Source organism: Herpailurus yagouaroundi, unplaced genomic scaffold (assembly GCF_014898765.1).
Source record: "Herpailurus yagouaroundi ecotype Mexico unplaced genomic scaffold, PumYag 220, whole genome shotgun sequence".
In the NCBI taxonomy this organism is placed as follows: Eukaryota; Metazoa; Chordata; class Mammalia; order Carnivora; family Felidae; genus Herpailurus; species Herpailurus yagouaroundi.
This window is the reverse complement of record NW_024412451.1, coordinates 6,300,929-6,322,311: the sequence shown is the minus strand read 5'-3', so window position 1 is coordinate 6,322,311 and position 21,383 is coordinate 6,300,929. Positions and strand designations below refer to the sequence as shown.

The 21,383-nt window shown below is 59.7% G+C and overlaps 2 protein-coding genes across 2 annotated transcripts in view; one reads left to right on the top strand and one right to left on the bottom strand.

The window, feature by feature from the left end:
- Positions 1-5,539: 5,539 nt before the first annotated feature.
- On the bottom strand, positions 5,540-7,948 carry CLEC11A (C-type lectin domain containing 11A). Its single transcript, XM_040458116.1, has 4 exons — positions 7,598-7,948; positions 7,173-7,368; positions 6,670-6,861; positions 5,540-6,231 (listed from the first exon to the last, which is right to left on the bottom strand). Exons 1-4 carry the CDS (start codon positions 7,742-7,744, stop codon positions 5,786-5,788), a joined length of 981 nt encoding a protein of 326 aa, XP_040314050.1. The 5' UTR covers positions 7,745-7,948; the 3' UTR covers positions 5,540-5,785.
- Positions 7,949-11,745: 3,797 nt separating this feature from the next.
- The window catches only part of SHANK1 (SH3 and multiple ankyrin repeat domains 1), a 42,937-nt gene continuing 33,299 nt past the window's right edge, over positions 11,746-21,383 (top strand). The window contains 8 exon segments of the mRNA XM_040457945.1: positions 11,746-11,849; positions 14,310-14,607; positions 14,811-15,014; positions 15,524-15,595; positions 16,687-16,795; positions 16,887-17,038; positions 19,123-19,290; positions 19,719-19,835. Of these exon segments, the coding sequence (XP_040313879.1) occupies positions 14,353-14,607; positions 14,811-15,014; positions 15,524-15,595; positions 16,687-16,795; positions 16,887-17,038; positions 19,123-19,290; positions 19,719-19,835 (1,077 nt within the window). The 5' untranslated portion in view covers positions 11,746-11,849; positions 14,310-14,352.

Sequence of the window (21,383 nt, the reverse complement as noted above, 5' to 3'; positions counted from 1 at the left end):
TGAGCCGAAGTCGGATGCCCAACCGACTGAGCCACCCAGGCGCCCCCAAAAGATTATTTTTAAGGCAGAGCTGGTGTTCCACTTCCTGCCTCCTCTATCTTCCAAAACCACCCCAGTTAAGGCTTCCTGCCCGGAAGGCTGCCAGGAGCTATCACTGCTCACGGTCAGACCCCCAGGTCCAGTTGTGTTTGGAATCGGTGTTAACAGACAAGGAGAAGGCAAGGTTACTTGCCTCCTGCAGGAATTTCCAAAACCCGAGCTCACACAGCCAACTGGCCTGGCTCAGACAATCCCCTATGCTTTGAAAAGAAGCACTTTGCTGCATTTTAGGAAGAGGTGGTAGCTTGGGGCTGGAAGAGAGAAGAGGTTGTTCAAAGGAATGAAGGAAGACATGGGGCTACCACAGAAAAGCCTGTAGAAGCCAGGAGGCAGTCGTGTTCCAAGTGAACCACTGAGGCCAGAAACATGACTTAGAAGAAGTCATTCTAGGGCGTCTGGATGGCTCAGTCCGGTAAGCATCCGAATTCAGCTCAGGTCATGATCTCACGTTTTGTGAATTCGAGCCCTGCATGGGGCTCTGTGCTGATGGCTCAGAGCCTGGAGCCTGCTCGGATTCTGTGTCTCCCCTTCTCTCTCTGCCCCTCCCCCACTCACACTCTGTCTCCCTCTCTCTCTGCCCCTCCCCCGCTGGTGCTCTGTGTCTCTATCTCTCAAAAAAAAAAAAACATTAAAAAAATGAAAAAAAAAATCTAGGGGCACCTTGTTGGTTCAGTCGGATAAGCGTCTAACTCTTGGTTTCAGACCAGGTCATGGTCTCATGGTTTTCATGAGCTTGAGCCCTGCAATGCGCTTTCTGCTGACAGCTCAGAGCCTGGAGCATATTTTGGATTCTGGGTCTCCCTCTCTCTCTGCCCCTCCCTCCTCAAGCTCTGTCTGTCTGTCTCTCTCTCTCTCTCTCTCTCATTCTCTCAAAAATAAATAAACATTACAAAATAATAATAATAATAAAATAAGTTATTCTATGCTCTGCATGCTTTCTGCAATGGACCCTAAAATGGACACACCTCACCTCATATATTCTGGTGGAGAATGTATAACCTGAATATTTTTTTAAGATTTTTTCCTTTAATTTTAAGTAATCTCTACACCGAATGTGGGGCTCACACTCACAACCCCAAGATCAAGAGTTGCACAGTCCACTGACTGAGCCAGCCAGGCACCCCAGACCTGAATCTAATCATCATAAGGGAACATCAGGCAAACTCAAGCGAGGAACTTCTGTTTAAAAAAAAAAAAAAAAAAAAAAAAATGGCGGGGGTTGTTTTTCCAAAATGTCAGTATCATAAATATGGAAATGTTCCAGATTCAAGGATACGTGACAACAAAATGCAGTACCTGACCCCAGACTGGATCCTGAACCATAAGGGGAAAGTGCTATGAAAGTCAGCATTTGGACCAACTGATGAGATGGAAATATCACAAGGAGATTAGATTAAAAGTATTAAGTAAATGTTACATCTCTTGAGGTTGATTACTGTGGATAAGTAAGAGAGCATCTCTAAGGACATACACATCAAAGTAATCAGGGGTAAAGGGCAGCGATGCGTGTAACTAACACTTAAATGCTTCAGAACAAAAACTAGTGAGGACTGTAGAACTCTGTCCACCATCTATCTGTACATACAGATAAGGCCAGCTGCAAAGTTAACAGGAAGCATTTCTCCCAGAGATATGCTGCAGCTGTAAAGTGTCCTAACCACCCCCTTTGTGAGCGACTCTGCTGTCTTACTCCCTGAGAAAGTTTGTTCTTTAAAATCATAGGCTTTTAGTAACTTTGCTGTTTGAAAGTATATCCAGAAGGATTGGGGCGACTGGGTGACTCAGTCGGTTAAGCATCTGACCTCAGGTCAGGTCATGATCTCATAGTTCGTGAGTTTGAGGCCCATGTCAGGCTTTGCTGACAGCTCAGAGCCTGGAGCCTGCTTCAGATGCTGTGTCTCCCTCTCTCTCTGCTCCTCCCCCTCCCCGCCCCCGTCTCTCAAAACTAAATAAACATTTAAAAAAATTAGAAAGTATATCCAGAAAGATGAAACTTATCTTATTCTTCCTGGAAGATCTAAGTCACTTTGACAGAGACAAGAAGCCCCAAATTCCAGCCCTGATGTAGAGCTTTATATAGAGTTTCTGGACATAGCATGCCACGTATATAACTTTGTAGTTTCCAAGGAAACAAGATCCTTAGTCCACTTTGCAGTCCATAACTGTTGACTCATTTATACACATCCCTGCTTTGCTCTGAAGCAAACACAGTTCCACTTAAATTTCACCCGAATTCTTCTCTTCCCCCGGATCCAATAAGTTGATCAGAGCTTCTCCTGTGGGATGTGGCCTTCCCTGCAATAGGTCAGTAAACCTGACTTTGATTTGTTCCTGGTAATTGGGTTAGGATGGGTGGGTGATGAATGCATGGATGGATACATAGATAAATACTGATAAAGCCAAAGCAATGGAGGAAACTGTTAACAGTAGAGAAATCTGGGTAAATACTATTTGTATTTGTGTAGGTTATCTGTAAGCTAGAGAGTATTTCCTAATAAAAAGGGTGGGTTTTTTTTTTTTTCCTGTTTTCGGAGAAACTAAATTAGTATGGACCAGTATTTAGCAATTTTTTTTTCCAGGCCAAGGAAGCATTTTTATATTGTATTTTATATTGTAATTCAGTAGTACATAGTCAAGACACTCAAATTTTGAGAAATATTTCTTACCATTTTCTATGCATTCTGATACTTTCTACGCACTTATGTTTAAAAAAAAAATGCTTCTTATCAATTTCCAATTATCCGTGGAGATTCAGCGGTATTTTTAAAAACTCTTGGACCGATCTGAGCACTGGTTACGGTCTAAGCCTCAGTGAATGTCAGACTGTGGCTTCGGGTTTTTCTTCCTTTTGATGTGGGACTACATTTCCCAAAACACCTTGGGGCGAGGCCCGGAGGGTGGGGAGAAGGGGGTGTCGGCTCTGATCCAAGACTGCCAAGCTCTGACCTTCTTGCGAAGGGCGTGGTCGTCCTGCTTTCTGGGAAATATAAGCGAGCCTCACGTGGGAGGAAGGGGCGGGGCTTTCGAGAGGACTGGCATGGGGTTCCCGGTGGCTGCTGGGAAACGTGGTTCTGAGGAGAAGGCAGAGGGCCTGCCGCTCGGCCTCCTGGGATTTGTAGTCTTAGCAAACCGGTGATCGACCCGCTTCTTCTTCCACCGGTTGGGTCATCCCAGGCCGTGAACCCTTCCTCCGCCACTTCCCCGGAATCTCTTCACGCATCGATCCCAGGCAGCTGCTGAGGCCTTCTCTGGTCCGCGGCTCTGAGCTCTCAAACCGCAGGTGCTCCGCAGAGAGCCAGGGACGGGGCACTGGCAAACTCTGGCCCCTTGGCAGGCCTGGGAGGGCTTCTCTGCAGAGGTGGGCGGGGGAGGGCAAGGTTCCCATAAACAGACCTGAGTCAGGAATCAGCCCAGAATGCAGCGTACAGGCGAGCTGATCTGATGCTTAAACAGTCCTTGCAAAATGCCCTCCACCTTTGACCTCTGTGTGGGCACCCAAGACTACGTCCCTGGGCTTAGTATGACAGCGACGAGACAGTGGCACAGAGAGTAATGCACGGTGTGATGAGGAAAGCCCCAGACTCTGTGGGAGCCCAGGGGAGGCTCCTGACCTGGCCTGGGGAAGGCCGGGAAGAGAAGCGGAGATTGGATTCGTCTCAGGGTCCCCAACATGGCTCCACAGGGACATTTCCCTTCCTGCAAAGGGCTTCCCTGTGCCAGGGGATGCTGGGGGCACAGAGTTGGTCACACCCAGCTCTGACCAGCAAGACTCCCCGGTCTGGCTGATCAGGGCTTGGGTCAGAAGAGAACTCAGCGGTTATGGAACATCACAGGGGGCACCTAACCCTGGGGGAAGGGGGAAGCAGGTTGTTCAGGGTGATACATTAGCCAGTTCTTCAAAGAACCTGTACATATGCAAAAACAGTGTCCAGAGAGAGGATGCAGAGGTGAAGGTGAGGTTCAAATTGCCACGCGAGTCAGATCTGATGTTGCAAGGATGCCTTCGTGTTCAGCACTATCTTAGGAGGTAGATATTATTACCCCCCAAGTACAGATGGGGACACCGAGGCACAGCGAGGTTGTGTCTCCCTTTAGTTGCCTGGTAGGTAAGTACCCAAATAGGATTAGAACCTGAGGTGTATGGTTCCAGAATCCAGACGGGTAACCATTGATCTGTCCACCCATCTGTTATGAGGTCTGTAATAGTGGCCCCCTTCCAGGCAACAGCAGATACCCATCAATGTCTGCCTAGTGTGCCCTCTGGTTGCCTAGAAGACATCCTGCCACCCCTCCCCGACCCCAGTAAACAAGTTCACCAGGGTAAGAATCCTGAGCAACGTTTTTGGTCCTCTGATGGAAGCCTTCCTGACCAGGGTCTCCTTCCCCCAAGCTTGCTACCACCCTCCATTCTGTTACTCCTACAGGGGCTGTGGGGCTGAGAAATGACCGGGGTGGCTCATTCCTCCCACTGGTGGATCCAATGGTGACATTTTAGGCTGGTGGTCCCACGGCTGAAGGAGAGGGAAGGGCAGAAGGACAAACAGCGTCACAGTTCAGTTCCTGGGCTCCATGATGATGTCGGGGTCAGGACCATGTTGCCAGTGTTGGGGGAAAGACACTGCGGGGGCTCCAAAACAAGGGCTCTGCCTTCAAAGAGTGCTGTCCTCAATGCCAATGCCCAAGCTGGCCCACTCCCGAGTGTTCTGACTCCGGGAACAAAGGTACGAAAAGGGGGGGGGGGGGGGCAAAGGGAGCACGTGATGCACATTCAACCATTTTTCAAATGCTCACTTTCCTGGGCTCACCTGAACTTCCCAAGAGCGAATACAAGGTAGAGATGATTGTACCCATGTTCAATGGGTGAGGAAACTGAGGCTCAGAGAGAAGAGACTGGCTTATGGCCACACAGGCAGGGAGTAGGCAAGGAAACATTGGGAGGGAGCCTCAGTTTCCAGGCTGCCTAGGTTCCTAAGTTTGCCTCTAAACACTTGCCCCTGGGGCTGGGGGAAGGGGCAGGGAGTGGGGCAGGGCCTGACAGTACAGGATGCTAAGGAACCTTCCATCTGGTGGAACAAGTTTGAGATACACTATTGAAACAAAATTAAATGGGCTCTTTCCTGCAGGACTCATCAGAACCTTTAGCTCCTTTGTATTTCCCAGCTCTCTTTGACCAAGGCCAAGGCCAAGGCCTGGGCAATGATTGACAGGCCCTGTTGTCCCAAAGGCTGTGAGTGGGACCCGATGGGGGTGGAGGCATCAGCTGCGTGTGCAGGAGCGGATGATGTGCGCACATATGTACATGTGTTCTCCATCATTCTGGTTCTGGGGATCAAATAATACCTGTAAAGGCAGAACGGGACAGGCATCCAAAGGCCAGGGTCGTGCCCTGCCCAGCTGGCCCCTTGACGAGCTAAAGACCAAAAGTGCCTCCACTGCCCGCTCAAGTCAGATTCCACACGTTTTTATTGGCGCCGGACCTAGCCTGGTGCCCGCCGCTCCCAAAAAAAAGACACAGGAAAGTCAGGGCTCTCGGCCCCGCGGAAGGCCCCCCGGGATCGCCCAGCCAGGGGGAACACGCTTCCATCCACGGGCAGGGAGAGAGGGAGGGAAGGGCGTTTTAGAAGGATGAACGGCCCAGCCAAAGGGCGAGTGGTGGGATGGACCGGAGAGGCGAGGACCGGCCCCGCTAGAAGGGGTACTCGCAGACGTAGTAGAGGCGGCGTTCGCAGTCGTGGTCCCACCAGGAGCCGTCATCCGAGGCCTGCGCCACGCAGTTCTCGAGCGTGCCGCCGTTGGGCTGGTTGGGGCTGAGCGGGTGCGGCGCGGTGCTGGGCCCGGCGCCGGGCTCCGGACTGGGCGCGCGGTGCCAGGCGAAGAAGGACACGCGCTGGCCGTTCTCGAAGAGGTAGAGTCCCTCGGCGCGCCGGTCGTGCACGCCCAGCCACACCGGCCAGTTGTAGGGAGCAAGCGTCGCGCGCAAGTAGCGGGTGAGCGCTTCCATCTGCTGGCGATCTGCCGGCTGTGCCAGGCTCCCGCCCCGCGCCGCGCAGCGCGCCTGCGCCGCCGCCTGCGCCTCGAAGTCGCGCGAGAGCAGGAAGCACTTGTGGCCGAGGCGCAGCCCCTTTAGGCAGCCTGAGGGGGGGAACGGGGCGGGGTCAGGGGCTCCGGAGGCGGGGAGAAGGCGGGGTTAGAGCCTCGGGGGCCGGGCCGGGAGGAGGCGGGGTCAGAACCGCCGGGAGTAAGGAGGCGGAGAGTTAGGACGGCTGGGGGTGGGGCCAGACTTTTGGAATCTGGCTGTAGGGGGCGTGGCGCGGCCCGAGACGGGTACGCTTCACCGCGCGGTAAGGAGCGTGCCTCCCCCTCTGGGCGCCAGCTCTCCGCATTCGCTCTCCCGGCTACTCTAAGGTCCGCAGAAGCCAACAAGTGACCTCCAAGTCTCTAGGAACCCGCTCGCCCCGGATACCTTAGGTCCTCACGTCTCCTCAGACGTTTCCGGGCCCCCTCCTCCCACCAGTCCTCCACTTGACCCGCATCGTCCCACTTTCCCCGCCCCGCACGGTGCGGACTCACCCTCTAAGCGGCCATGCTCGCGCTCCGCGCGGCTCTGCGCCTCCTGCAGGGCTTGCACGGCGTCGCGGGTGTCGCCCGCCGCCTCCCGCAGCTGCCGCAGCCCCCTAGTCAACTCGACCATGCGGGTGTCCAACGCGTGCAGACGGACGTGCAGCTGGTGCAGGCCTGCGTCCAGGCCGGCCAGGCGGCCCACTGCGGACAGACAGGGCACACGCTGGACGGGGCCCGAGGGGCGGAGCTGAGGGACCAAAGGACCAGGGGGAACTAGGGCTTCAGGGGACAGAGTTGGGGTAGGGGGTACTCGGGATTCCTGGAATGTCGGGGCCGGTGGGCCTGGGCTCTTGGGAGGCAAGGCTGGACACCCGGAACTCCCAGGGACGTGGGGGGACGGGCACCGGCGGGGTGGTGGGCAATTGAAAGGTGCCGGGCCTTGAAAGGACCGTTCATTTTTGAGAAAATGACCACGGAGGCCTGGGGGCAGGATGGAGCTAATGATTACTCACGGATATATGTGACGGTGTCCTCAGGGGTGGGAGAGGGGCTAGGGCCTGTGGTGGGGTTTGTCGTTGTTTCCTCCTCCTCCTCCTCCTCCTCCCCCTGACCGTCCTCCTCGGTGCCCCAGGTCCCTTTGCCTTCTGGGGTTCCCGCAGGATTTTCGTCCCCCCTCCCAGCGGGCAGCCCCAGGGCCTCCTGCAAATGCTGAGGCAGGGGAGGGATGGTTAGGAGCCCAGCTCTATTCTCACTGCCCACACACTCCAGCCACCCCTTTGCAGCAGTAAGCTGGCTCTCTGCCCCTGAGTCCCTTGTCTGAACCCATCATCCCCATCCTTTGAGCCTGCCCCATCTCTCTCCCTGGCCCATTTCCCTAACCCTGGAATACACTCCCTCCCACACCCACAGTTCCCCGGCAGAGTCCTAAGCAACTCACCTTCAGCATCAGGGCCTCCCTCTCCCGCTCCTCCTCCTGGGCGCCTCCCCAGCCCCCCTCCCACTCCCTGTCTGCTCCCCGAGCCCCATGGCTGATGCCCAGGAGCTGAGGGACCACCAGGGCCCCGAGCAGCCAGGCTGCCTGCATCAGGCTGGGCTCCACAGCACCCAAGGCCGCAAAGGGTTGTCTCTGGGGAGGGGGGATGTCTCTTGGGACTGGAGTGTGTGCAGATCACTAGTCCCTGGTCCCTCTCCCAGCTCTTGTCTCTGTCAGCTCGCCCGTCTGTTCTTCTGTCCGTTGGTCTCTGCTCCTCTGTGTGTGTCTCTCCCCGCCTCTCTTGGCTCCCCCGAGGCCCTGCCTCTGTGGCCGGAAACCTCCAACGTTCCAAAGCCTGGATCCCGCCTTGGGTCTCTCCACATACCCCCCCTCTTCCCACTTTCCAGAGCTCACTTCCGCCCTGCTCTTTCCTTCCACCATGGCCAAAAGCTCAGATGGCCAGAAGAGAATAGAGCCGGCTCTCCAAGGGATCCTGGGGACACAGCCTCTGCCGAGGAACCCCCTCAGGGGGTTGTTGGGGCTTGGCCCTGCTCCCCACTCCTCCCCCTGGCCACTCCTCGGGAGCAAGGAGACTGCAGGGTCTCCATAAGGTTTTTATTACTCTGTGGCCACCATTGCCCACACACTCTGCCAGAGGAGGCTTTCCCACAGTTCTCAGGCTCTAGGGCGCCTCCTGCCCTCAGATCTCCCATTCTGGCCAGGAGCCCTTGCCCCAACCTGAAAATGAGTGTGTGTGCCTGTCTGCGGGGACACAGGTGAAGAGCGTGCATGTATGTAGGCTGTGTGTGCAACTCTAGTGGGTGGGGCTTTGGGATTCAGTTTGCTGTACTTTCCTGGAAGCGTCCTGCAGGCCGGGCCCGGGGTGGGGCGATGCTGGGGACTCCAGCTGCTCCCAGACGTGCAGACCTTCCCACAAGGTGGGGGGTTGGGGCAGAAGGGAGGCGGAAGGGTGGGGGTGGGGGTGGTGAAGGAAGCTTTCTCCAGGAGGTGGAGTAGACAGACGCAGGCTGGGCGCTGGAGCTCTGAGCATTCGGCCCAGGGCCTCTTCTCCCGCCTGGACCACTGCAGTGGCCTCCTCCTGACTCTCCACCTCCCTTCTCCCGAGCCCCTCCAATCCACGCCGCTTGCCGCAGCCAGAGCCATGCTTCCAAACCGTAAATCAGATCACGTCACTCCCCACTCCCCTGCTCCCCCAGCTTCCCATCATATGCAGGAGGGAAGCCAAACCCGGCAAGAGCCTGGCCTGCCCAGCCTTGTGTGTGTGTGTGGGGGGGGGGGGTGTGTGCTGGGAAGGATGGGCCCTTTACACCTCTGTAAGCTCATCACCCCCACTCCCCCTGGGCCCCCTAGGGGATCCAGCCACACTGGCCTCTTCACTATCTCCTGAATGCCAAGCTCCTTCCTCCCTCAGAGCTTTTACACTGGCCTTTTCCTTCTAGACGCTCTCATGTCCTCTCCCAGCTCCTTCTCCCTGCTGAGGTCTCAGCTCATCTGAGGCCTTCCCCGACTATCCTATCTCAAGGAGCTGCACTTCCACAAATTAACGCCCCATTTTTTATCTTCTTGGTATAATCAAGACCGGCTCCTGTTGTTTGTTTTCTTGTCTGTTGACTGTCTCCTGCCAACAAAGGCAGTGTAGGTACGGATTCATTGCTGTATCCCTGGAGCTAGCACATAGTAGGTGCTCAATCAGTCTGCTTAGCGAGGACGGAAAAAGCCATTCCTGGCAGGGTAGCGGGTTAGCCAGAAGACTGAAGGCTTGACCACTGTGTTTTGGGGGCACCCTGGGTTCCCTGAGGCAGGTGCACGGGGGCACTGAGGGGTGATAGCCAGCCAGGGTGGTGATGAGGGCAGTGGGAGAGAAGCTGGAGAGGCACGGGAAACAGGAGGCCATGCCGTGCCCACTCTGTGCCAGACCTGTGAGTCATTCAGGGCTTTCCCAGCCTGGGCCTGGCTTGTTGTGCCAGCGAGAATGTGGAGCTCACCAGCCAGGGATGGCAGGGCCTGCTCTTCAAGGGAGGAGACTGAGGCTCCGAGAAGGGATGGGGCAACCTGCTGGAGGTCACCAGCATGGCAGCTGCTAGCCAAGGCTTCTGGCTCTACGCAAGGGCCGGGCATCTGCCCTCAGCTGCTGGGAGCCCCAGGAGGGGCCTGGGAAATCCAAGAAATCCAAGAAAGCAGAGGGCAGTGTGACATCGGGCAGGCTGCTCACCACCTCAGAGCCTGGGCCTCTCGGGTGCCCATTAGGGGCCTGGGGAGCCCTCACTAGCAGCTAAAGGCCTCGAGAGATAATGCACAAGCCAGGAAAGGCCTTGTAAACCGTAGAGGGGTACACAGCCTCTCTCGCTGCTGCTGCCAACATGGGCAGCTGTTCTCTCCCTGGGCCCAGATGCTCACCACCTGGGCTGGTGGGTATGCATCCAGAGCGGGGCCTCCTGGGGCTGGGCTGGCTCCTACCCTGGTACCCGGGAGCCCACAGCTGGAGATGCATCCAGAGGCTTCTTAGAACCACCCTCTGCAGGTGTCTGAGCCCCAGCTGGCAGCCCTGGTGGAGCTGGAAGAAGGGTGGGAGCCTGGGCTTTGGGGACACTCTCACCCTAAGGGACCTGCCCTGTGTCTGTGGTATGTCCCAGGCACCAGAGACCTGAGCTGCAAGGAGACTTTGGGCATGTCTGTGTATAATGAAGGCGAATACACAACCGTGGCGTGCCTAGTGGTGAACAACAGTGGCATAAAGACCGAACCAGCCTACCTGTCCCCCCTGATCCTTGCTGCCACCTCTTTGTAGCTGGGTGACCTTGGGCGCCAAGCGACTTTGCCTCTCTGTGCCCCAGTTTCCCCCTCTGAGAACGGGGATGGTCAAAGTGCATAGCCCATAGGATTGGTGTGAGAAGTTGATGAGTAAATCCAGAGCAGAGACTGGCACACAGGAAGTGCTCAAGAAACGTCAGCAATAACTATGGAGGGGAGGCAGGGCACGGTGTTGTGCATCCAAATGGGTGTGTGCACACCTGTGTGATGAATTCGGAGGTGGGTGAGTGTGGTGGAGCCGCAGGCACACGTGGTTGTGCGTCTCCGTTTCTGGGTTTCGTGTGAGCTGGAGATCTGAGCATGCACACCTGGGTGCGTGCCCTTGTTGGGGGAGGGGTGGGTAAATGCTGTGCGGCATGTATGCTCTGGCATGCGCGTGTGACATGTACGTGTTGTAGTGCGGTGTGTTTGTGGTGATGTACCCACAGGGAGGTTAGGTCATGCACGCCCTGGACAGTGTGTGCATGGGTAACGTCTGCACGTGCAGGGCCAGCTAGTGCCTCTATGCACCTGTGCCTTGGGGGAAGATGTTTGTGTGTGCGTGTGTGTGTGTGTGTGTGTGTGTGTGTGTGTTTGGAGGGACAGGACGGGAATCTATAGCTCTCACCATCCAATTTGGAGGAGCAGAGTCTAGCAACAAATATTTATCGCGCCCTACTGTGTGTAGAGGGGGTGGGAGACGCTCTGGGAAGGGGCGGTCCTGGGGTGTGTGTGTGGAGCGAACCCTTAGGGGGGCGGGGCCGCAAGGTCCGGGTAGGGGGGCAAGCAGGGGTAGAGCCGGCTTGGGCTAGCTGGTGGCTACGGGGAGTGGTGGGGGAGGGCAGGGGGAGGGGGTGGAGCCGGCGAGGGGGGGGGGATGGGCGAGGTTTGGGGGCGCGGGGAGGGGCGATGTCTCCTCCACCGGCTCCGGAGGGAGGGGAGAGGGCGGAGGGAGGGGAGGGAAGGAGAGAGGGAGGGAGGGAGAGAGAGAGACAGGGTGAGGGAGAGACGGTGAGAGCGAGAGAGCGAGAAGGGAGGCAGAGGAGGCGCGGAGCGGGCGGCGGCGGCGGCGGCCTGAGGAAGAGGAGGAGGAAGAACAGGCGGAGACGCGGCGCCCGGAGCCGGCCGGACCGAGCCGGGGGCGGGCTAGCTCCGAGGGGCGCGGCGGCCGCGGCAGAAGGGGGGGCGCTCTGCGGATGGCCAGGCCCGGCCCGCGGGGGGGGTGAGGTCCTCGGCCCCCCCGCCCTCCCCCCCGGCCCCCGCCCGCCCCCTCCCCGGCCCGCTCGCCCTCCGGGGCGGTGGGGCATGGCCTGAGGGTCCCCCGTCTCCGGGGGGGTGGGGGGTGGGGGGAGGGGGGAGGGGCCGCGGGCGCCGCCGACCGGGACTCAGCAGCCCCGCCAGGCAGGTAAGGGGGTCGAGAACCCGGGGTTTTGGGGGGAGCTGCGGGGCCGGGGCCGGGGCCGGGGCCGCGGGAGGGGGCGGGGGCGCCCCGGACGTCCTTGGCCGGGCGCCGGGCTCCGGGCCCGGGTGTGCGGTGAGGGGTGGGGGTAAGGTGGGGAGCGTTGCCCCGGGCGACGCCAAATTGGGTTACGCCCAGGTCCCCGATGCCCCGTCCCAGATAGCAGACTTAGGAGGATGCGCCCCCCCGCCCCCGCCCCCGGACCCCCCCCCCCCCCCCGCCCCAGCCCAAACCCGCTTCCCCGCGCTCCCAGGCCAAGGGCTCGGTCGCGGTACCCACCTCCTGGCCCTGCCCGGCCACTCCCCCGCCTCGCCCACCCCGGCCTACCGGGGCCCCTAGACCCCTTCCGTAGACCCACCGCGCGAGGCCCCTCCCCCAGGTCACCCTGGTCCCCCGCCCCTCCGTCGAGGGTCTGGGCCTTGGCCTCCTCCGCCCCCTTCGACCCCCTCTAGCTCGGGCTTCACCTTCTAGGCTCCTCCGATCCCTTCCCACCCCCTTCCAAGCTCCCCCCTCATCCCCACCCGTCTCCGCTCCCTTCTCCACCGGCCGGCGCGCCCCCTCGGCTCCCGCCTCCGAGTCCCGCTCCCGGGTGCCCCCGCCCCCTCTCCCCGGCCCCGGGCTCTCCCCCCCCCCCTTCTCGGCCCCCCCCCCGGCCCCCCCCCCCCCCCCCCCCCCCCCCCCGCCGATTCCTCAGCCCGTCTCAGTACCAGCTGCGTGCCAGCTATTCTTAGCCGCGGAGCGTTTGATTCATGCCGCCCCGGCGGAGTGTGCCCGCTCCCTCCCTCGGGCCTGAGGGGGAGGGGCCGGAGCCGGTCTGGGGGGTTGGGGGCAGCCGCACGGCGGGGGGGAGCCGCCGGGGCCAGCTTTGCTTTCATCCCACTGGCCACCCCATTAGTGCCCGGTTGAAGCCGGGGTCAGCCAGGGTCAGCCGAGGGGGAGTGGCATTGGGCTCCAGGCCCGGAGGTGGGAGGTGGAGTCCGGCGGGTAGGAGGCCTGGCAGGGAGGGGGTGCTCCGCAAGGCCAAGGTGGGGCAGTTCCGCCGGGTACCTGGAGAGGGAGGGGGCTTCGCAGCCGGGCCACTCATGGGGGAGGGGTCGGCCGGCTGGTGGTTAGGCTGCTGCTCACCCACAGCTCTTGGAACTGTCCTCCCCGAACACTCATTTTGTCTTCCCGCCCCCAACCCCCCCCAGCCCATCCCCACTCCCCCAAAGTCAGCAGTACCCTCCACTGCTTCCCATCTCCATGGCAACGGTGCAGGAGCTGGGCCTGGTGTGGGGGGGAGGGACCAGACCAGACATTCTGGTTTCCGGTGCTGGGGTGGGAGACAGGGAGATGAGGGAGGCGGACCCCATTTGGGACCCAGGCTTCTAAGGCCACCTCGGGAGAGAACAGTGGGGATCTGGAGATGACCTCCCACCCCAGTCCCCCAGACCGGCACCCCACTTCTTAGCCTCCCCCCCCCCCCCCCCCCCCCCCCCAGTCTCCCTCAGAGTGGATCCACCTGTACCGGGCAATGTCCAGCCACCTGTCCTGTAGTGCCAGTCCTCAAATGTGCCCACAGGTTATCCGCAGCCACCCTAAGCTGACCCAGGCCACCGCACTACGGTCTCCAGACAGCCCTCCCAGGCCAGTCTCCCCACCCACCCACCCCCGTCTCGAGATGCCCCCAACAACCTGCCTAGGCCACCCCTCGTGGCTCCCTTGGGGGCACGCCACGAATGATACTCTGCCCCATGACACCCCCATCTTAGCACCCCTGCTCCCCTGGGACACCGATTCCCAGCAGTCCCCTGCACACGCTGTCAGCCACACTTCGGTGAAGTCACCGGTTCCACCCGCTGCCGGGCACCACTCCCAAGCAACACGCGGCTCCCACTTCTGCCGCCCCAGGCTCTCGGCACCTCCGTCCCCCCATTACTACATCTCAGCCTCTCCCCAGCCCCCTCCGCCAGCTGGCCAGGAGGAGGAGGAGGAGGACGGGAGGGCCTCGGGTGAGGGGCCAGGCTGGGGCCAGGAGGGTAGGATGCCGGTGGGTCGTCCACCTGTCTGTCCTCAGCTAATTTTAGCTGCATTTTCCGTGGCCTGCCAAAGTGGGCCAGTAGCTCCCGCGGTGATTCTGCGGTTTCTGGGACACTGCCATGCTGGGTCAGCGGCAAAGTGGGGCGCAGGAGGGGTGGGGGGCTGCGAGCAGGGCCAAGGGCAGGGAAGGAGACGTGCTGGAAGCATGGCAGCGATGGGCGTGTGTGTGAGCAGAGGCAGCTGGAGTGTCTGGGGGTGTGTCCAGCCTCCTTCCTGCCGACCTGGGGCATGTGGGGCGGCTGCCCTAGACCACTTGTCCGTGAGGGTGCCTGTGGCCTCCGAGGGGTCCCAGGTCCCTCATCTGACAGCCACCCTTGGCCCCGGCAGCCGCCTGTGATGCTGCTGTCCCCTGTCGCCCCGTGGCCCCACGATGACCCACAGCCCCGCGTCAAGCGAGGACGAGGAACGCCACAGTGCCAGCGAGTGTCCCGAGGGGGGCTCAGAGTCCGACAGCTCCCCAGACGGGCCCAGCAGAGGCCCCCGGGGGACCCGGGGCCAGGGCAGCGGGGCACCTGGTAGTCTGGCCTCCACCCGAGGCCTCCAGGGCCGCTCCATGTCTGTCCCGGACGACGCCCACTTCAGCATGATGGTCTTCAGGATTGGCATCCCGGACCTGCACCAGACAGTGAGTGACTGACTGCCTGCCGGCCAGCGGGGGACAGGGCCCCAAGCCCACACGACGAGGCTGCTGGTGCTGGGTGTCCTCCCACTTGGGCCCCATCTCCAGGTCCCCGACATGCTTCCCCCAGCTGCCCCTCCTGTCCCCAGAATCACCCCCAGGCCCTTTCCAAGCCACCTCAGGCTCTTCCCTGTCACCTCCTCAACCAGAAATGTCTCCGCTTCAACCCCGATGCCACCATCTGGACAGCCAAGCAACAGGTGCTCTGCGCCCTGAGCGAGAGCCTGCAGGATGTGCTCAACTACGGTCTGTTCCAGCCGGCCACCTCCGGCCGCGATGCCAACTTTCTGGAGGAGGAGCGGCTGCTTCGAGAGTACCCCCAGTCTTTTGAGAAGGGGGTGCCCTACCTGGAGGTGAGGCCCACAGCCTTCCCAGCCTGGCCGCAGGGGAGAGAAGGCATGCCCCATTTTTCTCCCGGTCAGGCCCTGGCAAGGGAAAACCCAGTGGGCTCTTCCAGATCCCTTAAGCATTAGAGTCAGAGAGGCCTGAGTTCAAATGACGATCCGTTCTGCCTCTGACCAACAGAGTGGCCTTGGGCAAGTCACTTCCCTGCCCCAGACTCCTCCTCGCCTTTCAAAGTGGGAAAGGATTCACAGTTACAGTAGGTGTTCTAGAACATTCTGTGTGGGGTCCGGACTCCCTACTCCTTCACGTTAGGGGTTGCGGTCCACATACTCCACAGCAGCCCCGCACTCCTCTGCCTGCCCAGCCAAGGCTCCAGGGCCTTTTCCACCTTGACCCTGAGCTGACCACCTCCCCCTCCATCCCCCCCTGCCCCCGGCTCAGAAGGAGCCCAGCCTCCTCCCCAGGCCCCTGATTCTGAGTCTCTGTGTCTCTCCCCCCCATACACCCCTGGCCACAGTTCCGATACAAGACCCGGGTTTACAAACAGACCAACCTGGATGAGAAGCAGCTGGCCAAATTGCACACGAAGGTGAGAGAACCCTACCCCGCAGCAGCCCCCCCACAGAGACCTGGAGCCTTTCCCACTGTCTCTCTCACCTCTGTCCAACAGCCCTCCAACACTCCCTGATCCCCTTCTGTTCCTCTGCCAGGGTCCCCCAGTAACTTGAGATGCTGTGTGGCGTTGGGGACGGCCCCAGATGCCAACTGTGTTATCTCTACCCTGGGGGCTCAACTCCCCTCTCTGGCCTGCATTCTCCCGCCCAGGCCCCTGGCTCCTGCTTTCTTCATCCTTAGTTGCTCCCTTTTCGTCTTCTGGGTCCCCCGTATCCACGCGGGGCACCTGCCTGCCCCCCACCCTCTGGCCTGAACTCTGACACCAGTGTCCCTCTGCCTCAGTGCTGTTTCATACACAGCCTGCGGCCTCCCCCATTCCCGTAGCCTAAACCTCTCCCAGATCCGGGGATGTCCCCTGCCCCCAGCCACATCTGGCTATCTTGCCCTCCAGGACTCTGACCATATGTCCCCTGTGCCTCCCCCGGTCCCCTAAGAACTGGGAGGAAGCGGGGCGGGGGGAGCTGCTTTAGTCCGAGGTGAAGTGAAGGATTCTTGACGCTTGGGAAAAAAGCCTCCCTGTCCCCTCCTCCCCCCCCACCCCTCCCCCACCATGCATTTGTCTCTGTCGCCCCCCCAAATATTCCATCCCTCCAGACCTGCGCCATCCACTCCCGGAGCCACCGGCCATACACGGCTCCCGAACACACACGGTGTCGCAGGCCCAAACTGAGCCTCGCTGCGAGTGTGAAATGCACACCGGATTTCGAAGACTCAGTTCCCCCCCAAAAACGTAAAACGTCTCGTTAAAACACTGCCTATGGATTACCTGTCGATACGGTACTATTGCGGATATGTTAGGTTAAAGAGATACGTCGTCAAAACGAATTTCCGTGCGACCAATGGTGCCCCTTGCTTTTTTTTTTTTTTTAAAGGTGGCTACTAGAGAGTTTTCAGTGCCACACGCGGCTCGCTGTGTATTTCCACTGGACAGCGCTGCTCAAGACCCCAGCTTTTCTCCCCTTGCTCCCTGACTGGCCTGTCTTCTCTCTCTTGTCCATGGCTCAGACGGGGTTGAAGAAGTTCCTGGAATACGTGCAGCTCGGGACGTCCGACAAGGTGGCAAGGCTGCTGGACAAGGGGCTGGACCCCAATTATCACGACTCGGATTCGGGAGGTAAGGAGGAGAACCAGGGGCTTTGGAAGAGGTGGGGAGCCGAGCAACGAGGCATAAGGGCTGCGCGTGACTGGCCTTTTCTGCCCCTCAGAGACCCCCCTGACGCTGGCAGCCCAGACCGAAGGCTCCGTAGAGGTGATTCGAACCCTGTGCCTGGGAGGGGCCCACATCGACTTCCGGGCCCGGGATGGCATGACCGCGCTGCACAAGGCCGCGTGTGCCCGTCACTGCCTGGCTCTCACGGTGAGGTGCCAGACCCCGGGGACCCGCCCCCAGACTCGGTGTCTCCCCCAGTGCGCTGAAGCCAGTGAGCTAATTGCCCCAGACCCGCCCCCTCCTCCCCTTCATCTGCCTTGACCCCACGAAGCCACCTGACCTCACCTTTGCTTCTCATCCCGCCTCCTGGATGTCCCCTGCCGCGTCCCCGTCCCCGTGGGGATGCCACTTCTGCTCTTTTCTCAGACTCCTCTCCCTTTTCCATTTGTTCTTTCTCGAACCTCAGGTCTTTAGGTTTGTTAAAAATAGTCTCTCTTCGTGTCTCAAATACAAAGCCCCTTTCCGTAGACTGACAAACACACAGTCCCCCCCCCCCCCGCCTGTTGTCACTCCTCCAGTGGAACCCGAGACCCTCTGGTGACCCCCGGGGATGCCCACCCTACAGCTGATTGTCACACGGACCTTTCTTCTGGAAGGGCCCCAGTAGATCATAATACCTATACTCTCCCGACACCCAGACCTTCTTGTACCCTCTGATCCAGCTCACCACCAGCCCTGCCTCAGTCTCCCCGAAGTGTAGACCCTCCTGTGTTCCTTAAAATACAGAGTGAGCTCCAGACACAGACCCCTCAACACACACCCTGCAAACACAGCCTCTCGCCCTGTTCAGTAACTAAAATGCACTTTCCCAGACGCACCGTATACCTGCAAGATACATACATGGAGGGGGCTTACATGGTCTTATTTTATTATTTTTTTTTTTAACGTTTATTTATTTTTGAGACAGAGAGAGACAGAGCATGAACGGGGAGGGTCAGAGAGAGAGGGAGACACAGAATGGGAAGCAGGCTCCAGGCTCTGAGCCATCAGCCCAGAGCCCGATGCGGGGCTCGAACTCACGGACCGTGAGATCGTGACCTGAGCCAAAGTCGGACGCTCAACCGACGGAGCCACCCAGGCACCCCTACATGGTCTTATTTTAAACTCCTCTCCCTCTCTCCTCCCCCACCCCACCGCCACCCGATGGCACGTGATTCCCTCTTCATACACAGGTCAGGATAGACCGCCCCCCGCAAAGACACATCGCTGTTGAGAAACACCCTAACTCACAGATGCTCCAGTTTAATGGACCCTCCCTTCCCTTTTCCAGCTCTTTCTTGAAGCCCCTAAATGCGGACACCAGCCACAAAGATCTGGCTTTATGCCCCTGGAATTGACAAACCCTCTATATGTACCCCCAGTGCACTCCCTTCCCCCCAAGACAGCTCCTGCTCTCACCCCGCACCCCTGGCCTCCAGACCCGTGCTGTCCAACCCAGTAGCCACTAGCCACACGGGGGCCGTTCGGATTTCAATTAACTACAACGAGCTAGGGCGAACGTGTCTGTTCCCCGGGCGCCGTAGCACGCTCGAGCGCTCGGGAGCCCACAAGGGGCCGTAGATCGCTTCCGTCACCACAGAGGTTCTGGTGGACAGCGAGGCTGTGGGCTGTCTTCACAGGGCTGCTGCCAACACCTCCCTCTAAAGATGCTCAGCTCCACCGGCCGCTGTGCCCGGAGCTGTTACTCGAGTGAGACACCCCCCCCCCCCCCCCCGCCGCTGCCGCCCCAGCATGGCTGGCGCGGCTCACCTTGGTCCCAGCTAACCCTTTATCCCGGGTCTCCCTCTGCGTCCCACTCTCGGGGATCCTGATCCTAACAACACCTCCTGCTTAGCCAGGGGTCCTCCTGCATCCAGATTCTGTTCTCTCAGGTGGCCCTCCAACCATCCGGCTGCCGTGATGCACTGAGGCACCAGACTCCTTCAGTGGCTCATCCAAAGCCAGCCTCGGCAGGGGGTGGGGGGGTGGGGGGGCGGGGGGGGGGGAAGGTTGGGCAGGACGTCAGAGTGGGAAGGTCCTCTGGAGGCATCTTCCCAGCCCCTTCATTGTTCCCTTCGTGGGAGAGGCCCTGAGAGGGGAAGGGCCAGGCTCAAGGTCAGACAAGGGCATTCATGCAGACTCCCAAACCACCTTGGCCAGTGTGGGTCACCCGCGACTCCCTGCCCGACTGGCCCTTCAGAACAAACCAGTACTGCCAGTGTGACCGTCTTCTGTCTCGTCTCTCTCTTCAGGCACTCCTGGACCTTGGGGGCTCCCCCAACTACAAGGACCGCCGAGGCCTGACCCCTCTGTTCCATACGGCTATGGTGGGGGGCGACCCCCGCTGCTGCGAGCTGCTCCTGTACAACAGGGCCCAGCTGGGCATAGCTGATGAGAACGGCTGGCAGGAGATTCACCAGGTGCTCCAGACTCGGCCAGGAGGGGTTCGCGGTGTGTGCATGGGGGGCACCTGGGCCCTGATCGGGTCTGGTGCAAAGGGGATCCAGATGCTGGGGATCTAGATGCTGGGGTCCTCATAGAGTATGGGGGTGGGAGTAGCATGGGCCCCAAAGAGAAAAAGGTGAGGGAGTCAGCACCAGGGCCCTAAGAGGGCATGGGCTCAGGATTGGACATCTCCATCTCTGGCATGGGTGGGGGGTGGTCTCTTGAGCCTCTCAAGGAGCCTATCCAGACGCCTGGGTCTTGGAATGACTCGGGAAGCTGATGGCCCGGGTCCCTGGGCGGAAACAGAGGAGGAAAGGAGAGGGGTTTCCTGGACTCAGGATCTAGACAGAGGCCATGGTTGGGAGAGTCTGATCCGGCCTCCTGGGTTTCCTGTCCTCCCCAGGCCTGCCAGCGAGGCCACTCTCAGCACCTGGAACACCTGCTCTTCTATGGGGCTGAGCCGGGAGCCCAGAATGCCTCGGGGAACACGGCCTTGCACATCTGCGCCCTCTACAATAAGGTCTGCTCTGGCAGAGCCCGCCCAGGCCCTCCTCCTGACTCTAGCCTCCCTGCCCTCTGTCCCTTCACTCTTTCATTAATTCATCCATCCATCCACCCATCCATTCATCCATTCATTCACTCATCCATTCATTCATTCGCTCAGCAGATACTTGCTGAGCACCTTCCCCATGTCAGGCCCAGAGCGGGATGCTGAGGACCAAGCAGTGAGCGAGACAGACCTTCCTGTCACAATCCAGAGTGTTCAGAGGGAGGTCCCAGGGAATGCAGGTCCCCGGGGGAGGCCAGATCTGGGCTCGGCCTTGGGCCTGGGGTGGAGGTGGCTCTCTGGAAAATGTGCCACCTGTGCTAAGAGAAGTGGGAGTGAGCCAAGTAGGAAGGCGAGAAAGGGTATTCTCGGCGGTGGGCACAGGTGGAGAGGAGAGAGCATCAGGAGGCACCTACTGTGTGCAGTGCGTGCGGGGGCCACCGCAGGGGACAGAGGAAGGGCCAGACCGCAGCTCTGAGGGGGGACGAGAGCGTGTTGCGGGTTGTAGCAATTCGGGGCCGGGTGGACAGTCCCCACCTCAGGAGCCACGAGTGGAGGTGAGCAGTAAAGGGCCGGGAGGGGCCTCGTGTACCTGCCCCCTTGCGGCTGTGACCCCCGCCCTCGGCGATCCTGGGTCAGCCCCCTCAGTCTTTCCACCTGTTGTAGGGGCTTCCTGCCCTCGGAGGGTTGCCTCGGGGACTTGGGAAGACGGGGCTTGGCGCACAGGTGCTGGTCTGTCAAGCCCTTCTTCCCCTCCTCCAGGAAGCCTTCCAAGACAGCGCCAGCCCCTTCTGCCGCATCAGAACTTGCAGTGCCGGGGACGTGGCAGGTAGCCACGTGCCGCCTTGTGGCAGCAAGCAGTCTGCGCTGCCGGGAGAGAACTCCGTGTTTGTCAAACCCGACCAACGCGGTGCTGTCACTGCCCCTCCCTGGTGGTTCCGTCTCTCCTGCTCCCTGACACCGGCCTTGAGCCCAGATTCCCTGACGGCACGGCTTATGTGCATGTCCCGTGGGCAGACCGGGGTCCCCCTGATAAGCGCCGTGCCCTCTCCAAGGCTCCGTCCTCTCCCTGAAATGGGGGTAGGGCGGCTGATTGAAGGCGATGAGACATCATGGACGCTAAGCGCTCGTCCCCAGAAGGCAACGTCATTGTCATTACCACTCCCAGTCAGGATCCAGTCAGGAGACACAAACCGTACCACTCCTTCGAACGGGGAAGATGCAGTGTAAAGAATTATAGGGTGGGAACAATTACCCTCAGGGGGTCGGATGAGCCAGTTAATTTTCCCTCCTTGAGGTTTCCCTCCCTGTGAAATGGGTCGGTAACACCTACCGTACAAAGGATCGCGTGGGTGAATGTTGTGCTCGCTCTCGGCAAGATGCCTAATGAATCGGTGCTTGACAGAGTTCTTCGTCTGCTCTTCTCCCTTGTCTTCCCTCTCAGACTTTAAGTTTAGCCAGGGCCAGAGCCGGCTCTGACAGATTTCCTCCTCCTCCGGCCTCCTGACATGCCCGGGGGCG

What these genes read in the sequence shown, in the direction of transcription:
- CLEC11A (XM_040458116.1), bottom strand. Translation starts at nt 7,744, where the DNA reads ATGCAGGCAGCCTGGCTGCTCGGGGCCCTGGTGGTCCCTCAGCTCCTG. An exon ending in GGACACCGTCACATATATCC is followed by an intron (nt 6,862 to 7,172) that starts GTGAGTAATCAT and finishes GTCTGTCCGCAG; the next exon opens with TGGGCCGCCTGGCCGGCCTG. An exon ending in CGAGCATGGCCGCTTAGAGG is followed by an intron (nt 6,232 to 6,669) that starts GTGAGTCCGCAC and finishes TCCCCCCCTCAG; the next exon opens with GCTGCCTAAAGGGGCTGCGC.